A 12363-nucleotide genomic window follows, 5' to 3' on the forward strand; every position below is an offset into this window, starting at 1 on the left:
TCAGAAGGAAAGGACTAAGTGTAGATGGCTCTTACTCATTGACTTAGTGAAAATCACTAGGTTCTTTTTTCAAACTTGTTTTGGCTATCATAGATCTTGCATTTCCCATATAAATTTTAGATTGTTTTGTCAATTTCTCTGCAAGAGTTTGCTAGGATGTTTAATTTAATTTATTGATCAATTTGAGAATGCCATCTTGACAACACTGTGTCCACCAATCCATGAACATGAATGTCTCACCATTCATATATTTAAAAAAAAATTTTTCTCAGCAGTTTTGTGTTTTTTACTGCAGATCTTTTACCTTTTTCTTTTTTCCTAAGTATTTTATCCTATGTGATGATACTGTATGATTGATAGTTTTAATTTTCAGATTGTTCATTACTTGCATATAAAGACAGAAATGATTTTTCCCATATAATGATTTGGTATTCTGCAACCTTGCTAATCACCTTAGTTTCAAAGTCTGCTATATATGCAGATGGATGGTTTCAGTGGCTTTTGAGAAAGAGAAAACTACCACATCTCAATCAACTTAAAGTACATACAGTAATCATGGGCATTTGACATGCTTGCTTGGAGATGTTAAAGGAATACCTTAAATACCTTAAATATCAACCCAGATAGGTATACATATCTACCTACCTCTTACTGATCTGTTTATGCAGATATTATTCAAATCTAAAACTGACAAGGGTTACCTTTTCTTCTAAGGGCAGAGCATAATTCTATCAGTGAAAATAAACAAGTTGAAATGTTGGAGCAGAAAAAGAAAATTCATAGCTTATGCCAATTCTTCTGAGGTACCAAGGATGATAGTTAGAACCTTTACTATAGTATTTCTCTAAGAAAAATCCAGACTAATAATAGCATTTCTTTTTTTTTTTTTTTTTTGCGGTACGCGGGCCTAACCACTGTGGCCTCTCCCGCTGCGGAGCACAGGCGCCGGACGTGCAGGCTCAGCGGCCATGGCTCACGGGCCCAGCTGCTCTGCGGCACGTGGGATCTTCCCCGGCCGGGGCACGAACCCGTGTCCCCTGCATTGGCAGGCGGACTCTCAACCACTGCGCCACCAAGGAAGCCCAATAGCATTTCTTTTTGGAAAAGAAACATGCTTACCTATAAATTATTTAAGATGTAGTAAAGATAAATTTTTGTTAAACAGATGGCCAAAGCCAATTTCTTATATAGGAAAATGTATATTTGTACCCTGTAAGGCAGTACAGCATTTATAACAAAACTATTAATTACATTCCAATCAGTGGAACAAAAGTATCACATACAGATGTTTTAAAAAACATGCAGCACGTTAGCAAAGGGGCTGTGTGGTAATATACAACTCTTTGTTACCATAGTAATAGTTTAATGATTAGAATGAAGACGTAGTGATTTAAGCATTTTATATCTCAACATGATAGTTACATATAAGCATTTTACTGTTTGGTTTTACTTTAGTAATTTGGTTGGGGAGTTTGGGTGACATATCAATCATTATAATGCTTTCCTATTTAAATTATGAATTATGGGAAACTGGCTCTAGGCTAAGTTTTCATCAGGAACTGATTCATAACTTTGAGGAAGATTCCTGGAATATGTGTATGTGTGTATACATTTTTTTTTTAAGTAGTCACTTATTGGTTTCCTATTATGCATCCAGTCTCCCCTTTTTCCTTCCCCTTCCTAACACTATTCCTAACATTGAGTATCACCCCTTAGCCCATGCAACCCATGTGGTTTTGAGGAAACACGATCACACCCATGGAGGCAGGCCATGATTGGCGGGAATGGCATATCCCACTGTTCCTAGAAAGCAATTCATCAGCACAGCATTCTTGGTTCAACAGTAAATAAGCATGGTATTTGGATATAAACTATTAGAAATAGAGCATTATCCCCTAGATGTAAACCTTTTGTTTACACTAACCCAAGCTGTAATTCTCTAAGCTGTAATACAGATAAAATTGTTCTTTCCATACTAAAACAGAAGCAAGGACGTGCACAGTTCTAGGATAGTATGCTCTGGTTCTATATCCATTCATCTATTAATGTTCCTTTTCTTTTCTGCCTTGGAAAAATTAATCATGTTGAAAAAGTCAAAAATTATATTTCTAAAATATAATTCAATGGCTTCACTATCCTTTATGAACAAACTACCACTAATTCTCTAAAACTTAAAATTGAACCTGTCTATAACTACATATCTTACCTGGATAGTCACAGATATTTCATTCTGTAATAGAAGGAAGTGATTTTTCCAATGAGGAGTCAAGAGATCTATATTCTAGTTCAAACTCTTTAAAATTAACATATATAACATACTGCAACATAACACAAGATCTGTGGGAAGGAAGAGCGAGATAGTGGTTCAGTTTCCTTTCTGTAAATCAAATGAGCTGGTCTATTTAATTTACAGTCCCTATTGTACTTGATATTTGAAAATTCTAATTTAGGGCTCAGACTGTGGCCTTGTCATCCAAAAGAGCAACCAAATTAAAAGACACAGCAATTCTTCTATTTTAGCTTATTATATATTAAAAAACTCAAAACACCAAATATGTTATAATACATGTTACAAATGAACAAAAATCTACACAGTTTATGGCAATGTATCATATAGAATTACCTTGCAATATTTTTATGTTTAAAGTAGACCTTTTTAAATACAGTACTTACATATTTCTCTTTCATATATTCATACTTGCCTTGGCAATTTGACATCTATATAAATCTGATGATCATTCTTTAATAAATACAAAAGAATAAAAACACCTATGAAATTTGGACAAACACATTACCACTATACTTTGTTATATTTAACCCATCCAGATTCTTAGTTTAACTCATTCAATTACTGCAAAGATCTTTATAGAGCTGAATCTGATACTGTATAATAAATAGTACATCACTGCCCTCTGATGGTACCACTAATATATAATTTTAAACTCAGCAAGCAAAAAAAAAACCCAAAAAGTATTATAATGTAAAACACAGTATGTTAATTGTATAAGCTACAGAAGTAGAAAATAAATTAGGGGAAATTCAATGTTTTCTACAAATATTAATTTCTTAGTAAGTTATAAAAATTTACAGTGTTCCTTCATATAAGCCCTTCAAATGATTTTTCAAGATTTTCCCTGATGATCAGTTTAAAGGCACTAAGTCCATAAGTTTAAGCAAAAGTCTTCACATATAATGAAATAAAGAGATATAAGGTTAATCGGCAAACTATAAATAGCTAGGTCATTTTATAAATGAGGGAAAATACAAGTGCAAACTTTAATATCTGAGATGTATGCAGAATTTTTCCATGCAATATATAAATATATATTCACTATTTAGGCCCATGTTTTAACTACTAAAAACCGGCAAATCACCCACTGTCTGCAGAAGAGCAAATGTAGGGAAAATAAATATTTAATGAAAGGTCTGGCCATTTTCTAAGTCTAACAATCAAAAGCATTTTCAATATTCAATTTTGAAAAAGCACTGCATTTAAGAGCACTAAAATTATGAAGTCTGAATCTTCGTTTATTCAAAGAGAAGAAATTAAATTGAGGATGTCCGCTTGATTGCAGATATTAATTATTGACAGTAGACTCTTCCACTCATGTTATGCTTTATGAAACTGTCCACTAGAAAAGATAAAAATATACAGAAAAGTAAATTTTGTTTAAAGTTATGTTACTATATTCTAGTGAACAAACAGATAAGAGAGAAATATAGGCTATACAAATGTAAAATGATCTTTGTGAGTAGCAGTGATTAGTAAAATTTTACATTATAGTATGAAATAAGATACATGATGGTATAAAAATATAAAGAAATAAAACAAAATATCTGGGCAGATAAATGAGTGGTAGCTAGATTCCCAAATACCTGATAATCAGTAAAAGAAAAACAAAACATCACAAAACAAGAACAACAATGAAACTACAAAATAAAAATAAAGAAATTCTTGTTTGAGGCAGGGGAGCGAAGAAACGGTATAAATTATTAAATAATGGTCTGGCAAAGTCTTTTCCTTGCTTAACTTGAGAAACTATTCCATTTGGTGTTCTGTTTAATCAAGTTTATTAAATCTGCAATAGTAAGTTCTGAAAAAGCCATTGGGATATTACCAGAGATATTTACCAGTCTCTAAAGTAGTGTTTTCCAAGTACATTCAAGGAATTTTTTTTAACATATTTTTTAAAAATCTTTACTTAAAGTTTGAAAATTAAGGATTAATCCAAGTAAACTTGCTTTTCTTTATTTTAGAACTTCTTACAGACTTAAATAGTGTGCCTTTTTTAATCTCTAAGAAAGGAATTCAATATATAACACAATATTCAGGATTTTTAAACATTTTTACCATGGGATTCTATTTTCCACAAAATATCTCTTAGGACTAGTGTTACAAACACTAGAGCAGTGATTCTCAATCTGGTTTGACATCAGACTCCTTGGGGAGCTTAAAAATCCTGATGGCTAAGTCCCACTCTCAGAGATTCTGATTGATATAAGGTCAGACCCAAGGTTCAGTCTTTTTTGAAAGCTCCTCATGAGCCACTGCTCTAGACATCTGCCACCACTCCTCTACTAGTATATCCTGAACTGATGCTAGTTTGTGTCCTGATGCTATCATCACACTCACTTCGTAAAATAAGTTCTGCCTTTCCAGAACACAGTGAGCATGGCCAATGCCAAGTGTCCCAGGAAGAGGCAGCTAGTCAGGAGATGAATATGTGGAGGGCATGAACACAGGGAAGGACATGTTTTCCTCACACTATGAAGTCGGGTTAGGAAGAATCTAGCTATACCACAGAACACTCAAGGCCAGCCTGTAGAACAGGCCTGACAGCAGCCCCTAAAAGAGCCTAGGCCAAAGGGTTTGAGCATTAAAGTTACTCCAAAAATTTATTTTGAACTTCACTTTATGCTCTCAATGAGCAATGCAGGTGGTCAAAGAAAAAAGGTACTAAATTTAACACTGAGATGTTTTTCATTTTGAGCACTTCTGAAGGGACCAGAAGAAATATAGGGCCTAATTTATTTTTAATCTATAGGCTTCAGGGCACAGAAACTTTGGGTTTAATTAAGAAAGCCCCTTTCTCCCTTAAGAGTTCAAAAGCTGATGTTAAATTTGTTAGGTTACAACATGTTAAATAAGTACCTTCTGACTATACATAAAGTATCCCTTTTGTAACATTATATGTGACTTCAAGTCATTCAGAACTTCTATTTCTTCTACTATGAAATAGTTGATCTCAGCATCATTTTCAGTTCCATAATTTAATTTTCACAAATTCTTTGTCTTTGAGAACTCTATATGAAGTAAACCTGGTGACACAGATCTTTATCTCAACAGAATATTGAAAGTAAGCATCTATACTTCTGACAAATATCTGACCTTGTATCTTCCAACTGTTTTACTTTACATTTATTCTATTCTATTATGGGGGTATATTAAAAAATAAATAAATAAATAAACACAATGGTCAGTTATTTACCTTAATATCAAAACCAATTATTTTATACATTGTTAAAAGTTAACTATAAAAAATTATTTTCTTTTAATTTCATTTATTAAATGAGATTAGATGAAGTAACATGTAACGATAAAATGCACACAGATAAATCTTATTGCTATGTGATAGTCCTGAGTCAGCATCACGTCTGCTTAGGATGCTCCTGAACTGCCTGCCCCACAACTTGGGGTGGTACGTACATGTATGTATTCATACAGATAGTTTTGAGAGCAAAAACCAAACCAAATGGAGAAGACAGAGAATCAGCTAAACAAGTCCTCATAAATCACTGACAAATTAAATATAAATGAAACTCAGGACATTGTCCTTTTCACAAATACCCATGAGAAATGTATTTCCTTTAAAAATGGAACAAAGAAGAAAATCTTAATATCTGAACCATTCGCCTCCTGAGCTTTAACATGTAAAAGAAAACCTTTATAATCCTGCTAGACGGTAAAGATCCCCAAGTTCAGGGACGCTGTTTAACTTGTCCATCATTATATTTCTAGTGTCAAGAGCTACAACTGCTGCTATTGGGATGGGCATGTGTCAGACTCACCAGTGTACACCCTATTGTCCAAATTAACATTAACGTAACTATGATAATGAGTGACAATGGGAAGCTCAAAATCTCAAATCATTTAGTGAAAAAAACTCAAAGAGTTTGAAGTAGTTTACAGTATAATCCAATTTTCTAAGATTGAAGTATAAAATGAGATTAGAAATGATGTCTGTCAAAATGACACTGAATTTGGGTGATTTTTACTTTCTTCTTTGTGGCCTTCCATTTTGCCTAAGTTTTCTACACATTTAAGATTGCCATTAATCATATAAGTATGAAGTATTATGATATAGGGTTGAGATAAACAGGAAAAGTCTATTTTCATTTTGGGAAAAAGAAAGCAAATCTATTCCAATGAATGTTGGAATGTCCAAATAAGCTGACACTTCTTCCAATCTATATTGTTCATGCTTTTAAATTAATTCACAATTTTCTGAAAATCCATTTCCCGAGGAAATTATTGAACAGATTGCTACTGGAGTTTTGAAAAATTCCAGGTAAATCAAACCTTAAGTAAATTTTAATACTTACCCTAAGGCCACCTTCTGGTGGGGGTCCAGATGCAGCCATTTCTTTTTCTATTTTTTCCTTTTTCTTTCTCTTTTCTTCCACAGACTGAACGTTCAGAATGCCCCGAGATGCAGCCTTCAGGAAAATTATTAAGGAGTGTAGAAAAAGAACAAAAATTAATTTCCTGTTACCAAAAGGTGTTGTTTGTTTTCTGCCTTTTAGGTTTTTCTTTGGAGGTGGGGGGTAGGGGATGGGGTTGGTCTATTTTTGGTAACAAAGAATTAGACTATTTCTACAACAGCTTTACGTACAACATATGATTTCTTCATTGGGTATTTTGCAACCATACACATTTCCCCCCTAAAGTTACTTCACATCTGTCAGTGTTTTATAAGGCACAGTCATTTCATCTCAAGGAAGAATGTTATTAAGATTCTTCCTTGGCATCTCCCATAACAGAAGACGTGTATAGAAATTTTCATACATTAAATGACATAAATGCATTAAACCAATTTATAGAAACAGAAATCATTTTGAAAATGTTTTCCTTTAATTTAAATTTCTAAGATATCAGATACCATTTTCATTAGAGAATACTACTAGTAATAGACATCTATAGAGAACAAAACGCAAATTTAATTATCTAAGGTAGAATTTTATTTTTACTCTCACCTCCTTCTGTCTTCTTTCTGCAGCCTCTGCAAGCTTTGCTCTTTTTTCTTCCTAGGAAAAATGTGTAAGAAATATGGTTTAAAACAAAACCAAACATTATCCTTGATATTTTATACTTTTATCTTATAGGTAATATAACAGTTTACAAAAATAGTACTGGCCCCAAATGTCCTATTAAGAATGCCATTATTTATAACATTTATAAAGTACTCAACTTTCTGAATTTCATTCTCCCAATCAATAAACGTTCAAGGACTTCCCTGGTGGCACATGGTTAAGAATCCGCCTGCCAATGCAGGGGACACGGGTTCAAGCCCTGGTCCAGGAAGATCACACACGCTGCGGAGCAACAAAGCCCGTGCGCCACAACTACTAAGCCTGCGCTCTAGAGCCCGCGTGCCACAACTACTGAACCTGCATGCCATAACTACTGAAGCCCGCATGCCTAGAGCCGGTGCTCTGCAACGAGAAGCCACCGCAATGAGAAGCCCGCATACCTCAACGAAGAGTAGCCCCTGCTCTCCGCAACTAGAGAAAGCCCGCGCACAGCAACGAAGACCCAACACAGCCAAAAATAAATAAAATAAATAAATTTATAAAAATTAAAAAAAAATTTAAAACCCTCCAAATAAGCACATGATGAGACATACACCTACATCTATATCATATGTATACATTATATATCTCATACACACATACACATACACACACAGAGTGGCCTATAAAATAATCTATTTGCTTTTTCAAAAAAAAACAGCTTACAAGCTAGTCAGGGCAATAATAAAACAAATTACATTTAATAATACAAGCAGGGAAATACACGGTTTGGTACTGACAATTAAAAAGGAGTTTGGGGCTTCCCTGGTGGCGCAGTGGTTGAGAGTCCGCCTGCCAACGCAGGGGACACGGGTTCATGCCCCGGTCCGGGAAGATCCCACACGCCGCGGAGTGGCTGGGCCCGTGAGCCATGGCCGCTGAGCCTGCGCGTCCGGAGCCTGTGCTCCGCAATGGGAGAGGCCACAACAGTGAAAGGCCCGCGTACCGAAAAAAAAAAAAAAAAGGAATTTGAAGCAGGCTGGTATTTTCGGAAGAAGTTCATGAATGAAGTGAGTGAATCTTATTGAGTAGGACAGGAAGGACTAGAGGAAATTTATGAGATGTACTGTTCCATGTTGGGAAACCGTGAATATTATTTTCCTGTATCTATATTATTCATAATAATAAGTTATAAATTATGTAAATATATGACAGTAAGTAGCATTCTCTTGGGAGCTGTGTTAATAATTCCCCCATTTTCCATACCACAATACATTCATTCATTCATTTCATCCACTGGATAAATACTTATTGAGCAACTATCATGCCTCAGGAACTTTTCTAGATGCTGAAGATACAGCAGTGAAATAATACAGATAAATGTTTCCACCCACATGGAATTTACATTCCAATGAGGACAGTCACATATAATCAAATAAATATACATCTGTCAGACTGAAGTAAGTGCTTTAGGGAAATATAAAGAAAAGTATGGTCAATAAGAAATGGAAGGATGGGTGGATGGTAGTGTGGAGGATCTACTTTATGTAGGGTGGTGAAGAAAAGCCTCAAAGATAAAGTGACATTCAAGCAGTAAGCAATGTGGTTATCTGGGGCGGGGGAGGGGAGGAAGGGCTTAACAAATGCTGACAGATTGGTATTTTATCAATAGCTAGATAAACAAAATTAAGAACATTTAAAAGCAACAGTAGCAAGAAAGACAAGGTGAACTTTCTCATATCAACTTCCAGGTCATTTTTAGTATTTATGATCAAATAGCTGAAGAGTTAATGTACTTCCCTAAACAACTCATTTCCTTCAACGAATTTTTAGCCAGATACAAGAGAGGAATTCAGGTGTTCCGTTATCAACTTCCTGTAAGGATTATTAAGGTAAAACTGCTGTTAAAAATTAGAAAGCTACAAAAAGTATAAATGTATTATACCACAAACCACCTAGTTAAATCTGAAATTATCCAGATAAATAACGAATACTTTCTAGTACAAGTATGTCCCAAATATTGCATGGAACAAACCTACGTATCTTTTAAATATATTGTTTATCTGAAACGTCAAAGTTAACTGGGCGCCCTATATTTTTATTTGCTAAACGTGGCAACTTTACAAACTGTACACTCGGTACTACATAAAATACTTCAAAAAAAACCTTAAAAGTGATAAAGACTAAAGGTAAATCATTAATACAATATCCAATAAAGCGCAGAAATATACGAGACTTTATTGATCACCTTCTTTAAACAGCTGGTACAAACAGGAAGATGCACATCTCCTACAAGATTAAACACTTCAGTTCCGGGAGAAAGAAGGATTTCTTTTCGCACCCTAACTCCATCTACCGCATCGCCAGGAATGGCCGCCACATCGCACCGTCCACGTGCGCCTGCGTCCTACGAACTGCCAATTCTGCCACCCGGCTGAAGGTAAAGAGACGCTGGAGCCGCCTTTAGAAAGACACCGACGCGGCGGCAGCAACCCAGGTCCGGCAGGCAGGACTTCAAGGTCCCTCGGAGCACAGCCACCATCTCCGCCACCAAGGTCCCCGTCGACGGGCTCCACGGCCCGTGCCGCCGCTTCCAACGGCCAGTCCTGGGGCCGCAGCTCGGGGCCTCCGGCGCGCCCCTCCATGGGGCCGCAGCTCGGGGCCTCCGGCGCGCCCCTCCGGTAACAGGTGCTCGCGGCGCGAGCGGGCGGACGCCGGGACGCTGGGAGGCGGTTTTACTTACCAGGTCCGGCGAAGGAGGCGCGGCCTCCGTGGGACAGGGAAAACACAGCCCCATGGGGATCGCGGCTGGGGGATTCTCCTTCTGGGTCCGCCCCAGACCAGGCCGTGCGAACTGCGCGATCAGACCCGAGTCCCAGTTATGCGGTGCTCGCTCCGCCCTCAGCGGGCGGTTTGGCAACTGGGCGGCTCGGCTCCGCCCCGCTCCTCTGCCGCAGCGCCCCACCACCGCCCCGCGGCTCCACCCCCGCCCCACCATTCCTCTGGGGCTCGGCTCCGCCCCCCTGATGCCAGCCTCCACCCTGGTCGTGCCTGGACCCCACCCCTGAAGCTAGCCTCCGCCCCACTGAGGAGCCGCCCCACCCACACTTCCAGAGGCTCTGCTAGGACGGGGCCTTGATCCCAGGAAACACCTGCTGAGGGCGACATGCAGAGGAGAGGTGGAAAAGCTTGGCTATGGCCTCAAAGCTAGCCCAGTTGGCTAGCCCTGTATAAATGAGTGACAAGACTCTGGATAGTTTATGCTACCTCTTTTGTGAGAAGGGACTCTGACCTCCAAGAAATTAAAGCCAAGATTTCAAGTTGATGTCAGCCCCCTTTAGGTAAGTGCCACTCAGTACTACTTCAGTTAAGAGGGCAGAACGTGAAATCCATCACTGTGTTTTAGAATTGAGCCTCATGAATGCACCTTTAGTTGAGTTTCCTATTAGTTTCTGGTGCTTTGGATTCATTTATCCATTCAAGAGTAATAATAATGTTTGATATATTCAGAAATATTTACATTGAATGCTTCTCAAATTTTAATAGGCATAAGAATCACCTGGGCATCTACTTAAATGAATTAACATATGAGTTAACAAATTTCACAGCCAAAATGGATGTATCATTGGAAAATTGATGCAAGCGTGCAGGGTTCTTGATCTTAATCTTCTGTTAACAGTTTTATGAAGCCACAAAGTTTTCCTTTAGAATTCTTTAATTTCTTACCCAGTTCAGTGCTATGGTCTAAAAATTATCAGAAGCCTGCACCTGTCAAAAAAATCCTTTCTATGACTCCTCTTGAAGATGAAGCATTTTTTGCAAGAGCATGGGAGTGAAATAGTGACCATATGTAAATGACAAAGGACTTAAAAAGACATGATTGAAGATCTGATTACAGTGCAATTGACAAAAAAACTTGGTTACTGCTGTGACATACAATTCAAGATAATTACTAACATTATGGCTGTTAACATTTTACTAAGACATAACCAGATTTTTAGGAGCTCCATATAATTTCCAGTATATCTATATTAATAACATTTACCCATACAATATAAAATGAGGTTTATCAGCACTCATTTGATAATGCTTCCCATGTAATTTAACATACCAAATAAGCCTAATTTGTTTAATATTTCTCTTTCTCAGATGCTTCAGGTATCCTCTCTGAAGCATCCTAGAGTTAGCTAGAAGTCAAAATAACTTCGATTAGAATTTGGTATTTGGGAAGTTTTTCAAAAGTATCAAAAAGGTTTCAAAATACTTGGTCACATAGGATTGTATGTCACAGTGGAACAATACTTAATTACTTAACCAGTGACAATAGAAGATTTCAAAAGTAAATGTCAAAAGTTGTAACAGATTACTGCTTAAAGGTAAAGAAACTTTGCAGTCAGTTATCCAAAGCAAATCAATATTTTAAGAAAACTTTGTCTTCTTAATAGAGAGAAAGCCAAATTCAGGTTTTGTACCACTTTACCTTTCATAATAAAATTAATTTATTCAATTAAATTGATTCTAATCTTTATCACTCCTGACCACACATAGAATGCCTTTCTAAAGATTCATTTTTTTCCCCCTCACAATCTCCTACAACTTTCTATATCCACATTAATTTGTCCCTTATTTTCTTTCCCATTTAGGAATAACCAGCTTTAGGACAAAATTACTTTCTTTTCCCTTAACAAAACGCATTTCCATTCTTTATACCTTCTACAAAGATGTTTTCCTTATTAATTTTTACTAGTTTTAATTACATATTTTAATTATTATAATTCTTAACCTTAAAAAACTTAGTTTCTAGTGAAAACTAAGGAGTAAGCAATTTATGAACTTGTACATTAGCATTTTGTAGATAGGCAAGCTTGTGAATACTATTTGTAGTTTCTAAAAACAGGTGATTCCTTAAAGAAAATGTCTCAGTGTGACACCGAACATATTTATTTATTTATTTTGAATTTTATTTTATTTATTTGTTTATGCATCAGGTTCTTATTAGTTATCTATTTTATACACATCAGTGTATACATGTCAATCCCAATCTCCCAGTTCATCCCACCACCACCCCCACCA

General features: G+C 36.5%; 1 protein-coding gene across 1 annotated transcript; it reads right to left on the reverse strand.

Moving 5' to 3' along the window:
- Positions 1-2279: 2279 nt before the first annotated feature.
- On the reverse strand, positions 2280-10184 carry SVIP (small VCP interacting protein). The gene is made up of 4 exons (XM_024764744.1): positions 10034-10184; positions 7255-7305; positions 6604-6717; positions 2280-3632 (listed from the first exon to the last, which is right to left on the reverse strand). Exons 1-4 carry the CDS (start codon positions 10085-10087, stop codon positions 3618-3620), a joined length of 234 nt encoding a protein of 77 aa, XP_024620512.1. The 5' UTR covers positions 10088-10184; the 3' UTR covers positions 2280-3617.
- Between the last annotated feature and the right edge of the window lie 2179 nt (positions 10185-12363).

This window comes from Neophocaena asiaeorientalis, unplaced genomic scaffold, assembly GCF_003031525.2.
Source record: "Neophocaena asiaeorientalis asiaeorientalis breed wild unplaced genomic scaffold, Neophocaena_asiaeorientalis_V1.1 scaffold230, whole genome shotgun sequence".
NCBI classification, from domain to species: Eukaryota; Metazoa; Chordata; class Mammalia; order Artiodactyla; family Phocoenidae; genus Neophocaena; species Neophocaena asiaeorientalis.

Bases quoted from the DNA above. Each gene is read 5' to 3' on its own strand.
- SVIP (XM_024764744.1), bottom strand. From the start codon at position 10,087: ATGGGGCTGTGTTTTCCCTGTCCCACGGAGGCCGCGCCTCCTTCGCCG. The intron at 7,306-10,033 runs GTAAGTAAAACC...CATTTTTCCTAG, and splicing joins CGCCTCCTTCGCCGGACCTG to GAAGAAAAAAGAGCAAAGCT. The intron at 6,718-7,254 runs GTGAGAGTAAAA...ATTTTCCTGAAG, and splicing joins CAGAAAGAAGACAGAAGGAG to GCTGCATCTCGGGGCATTCT.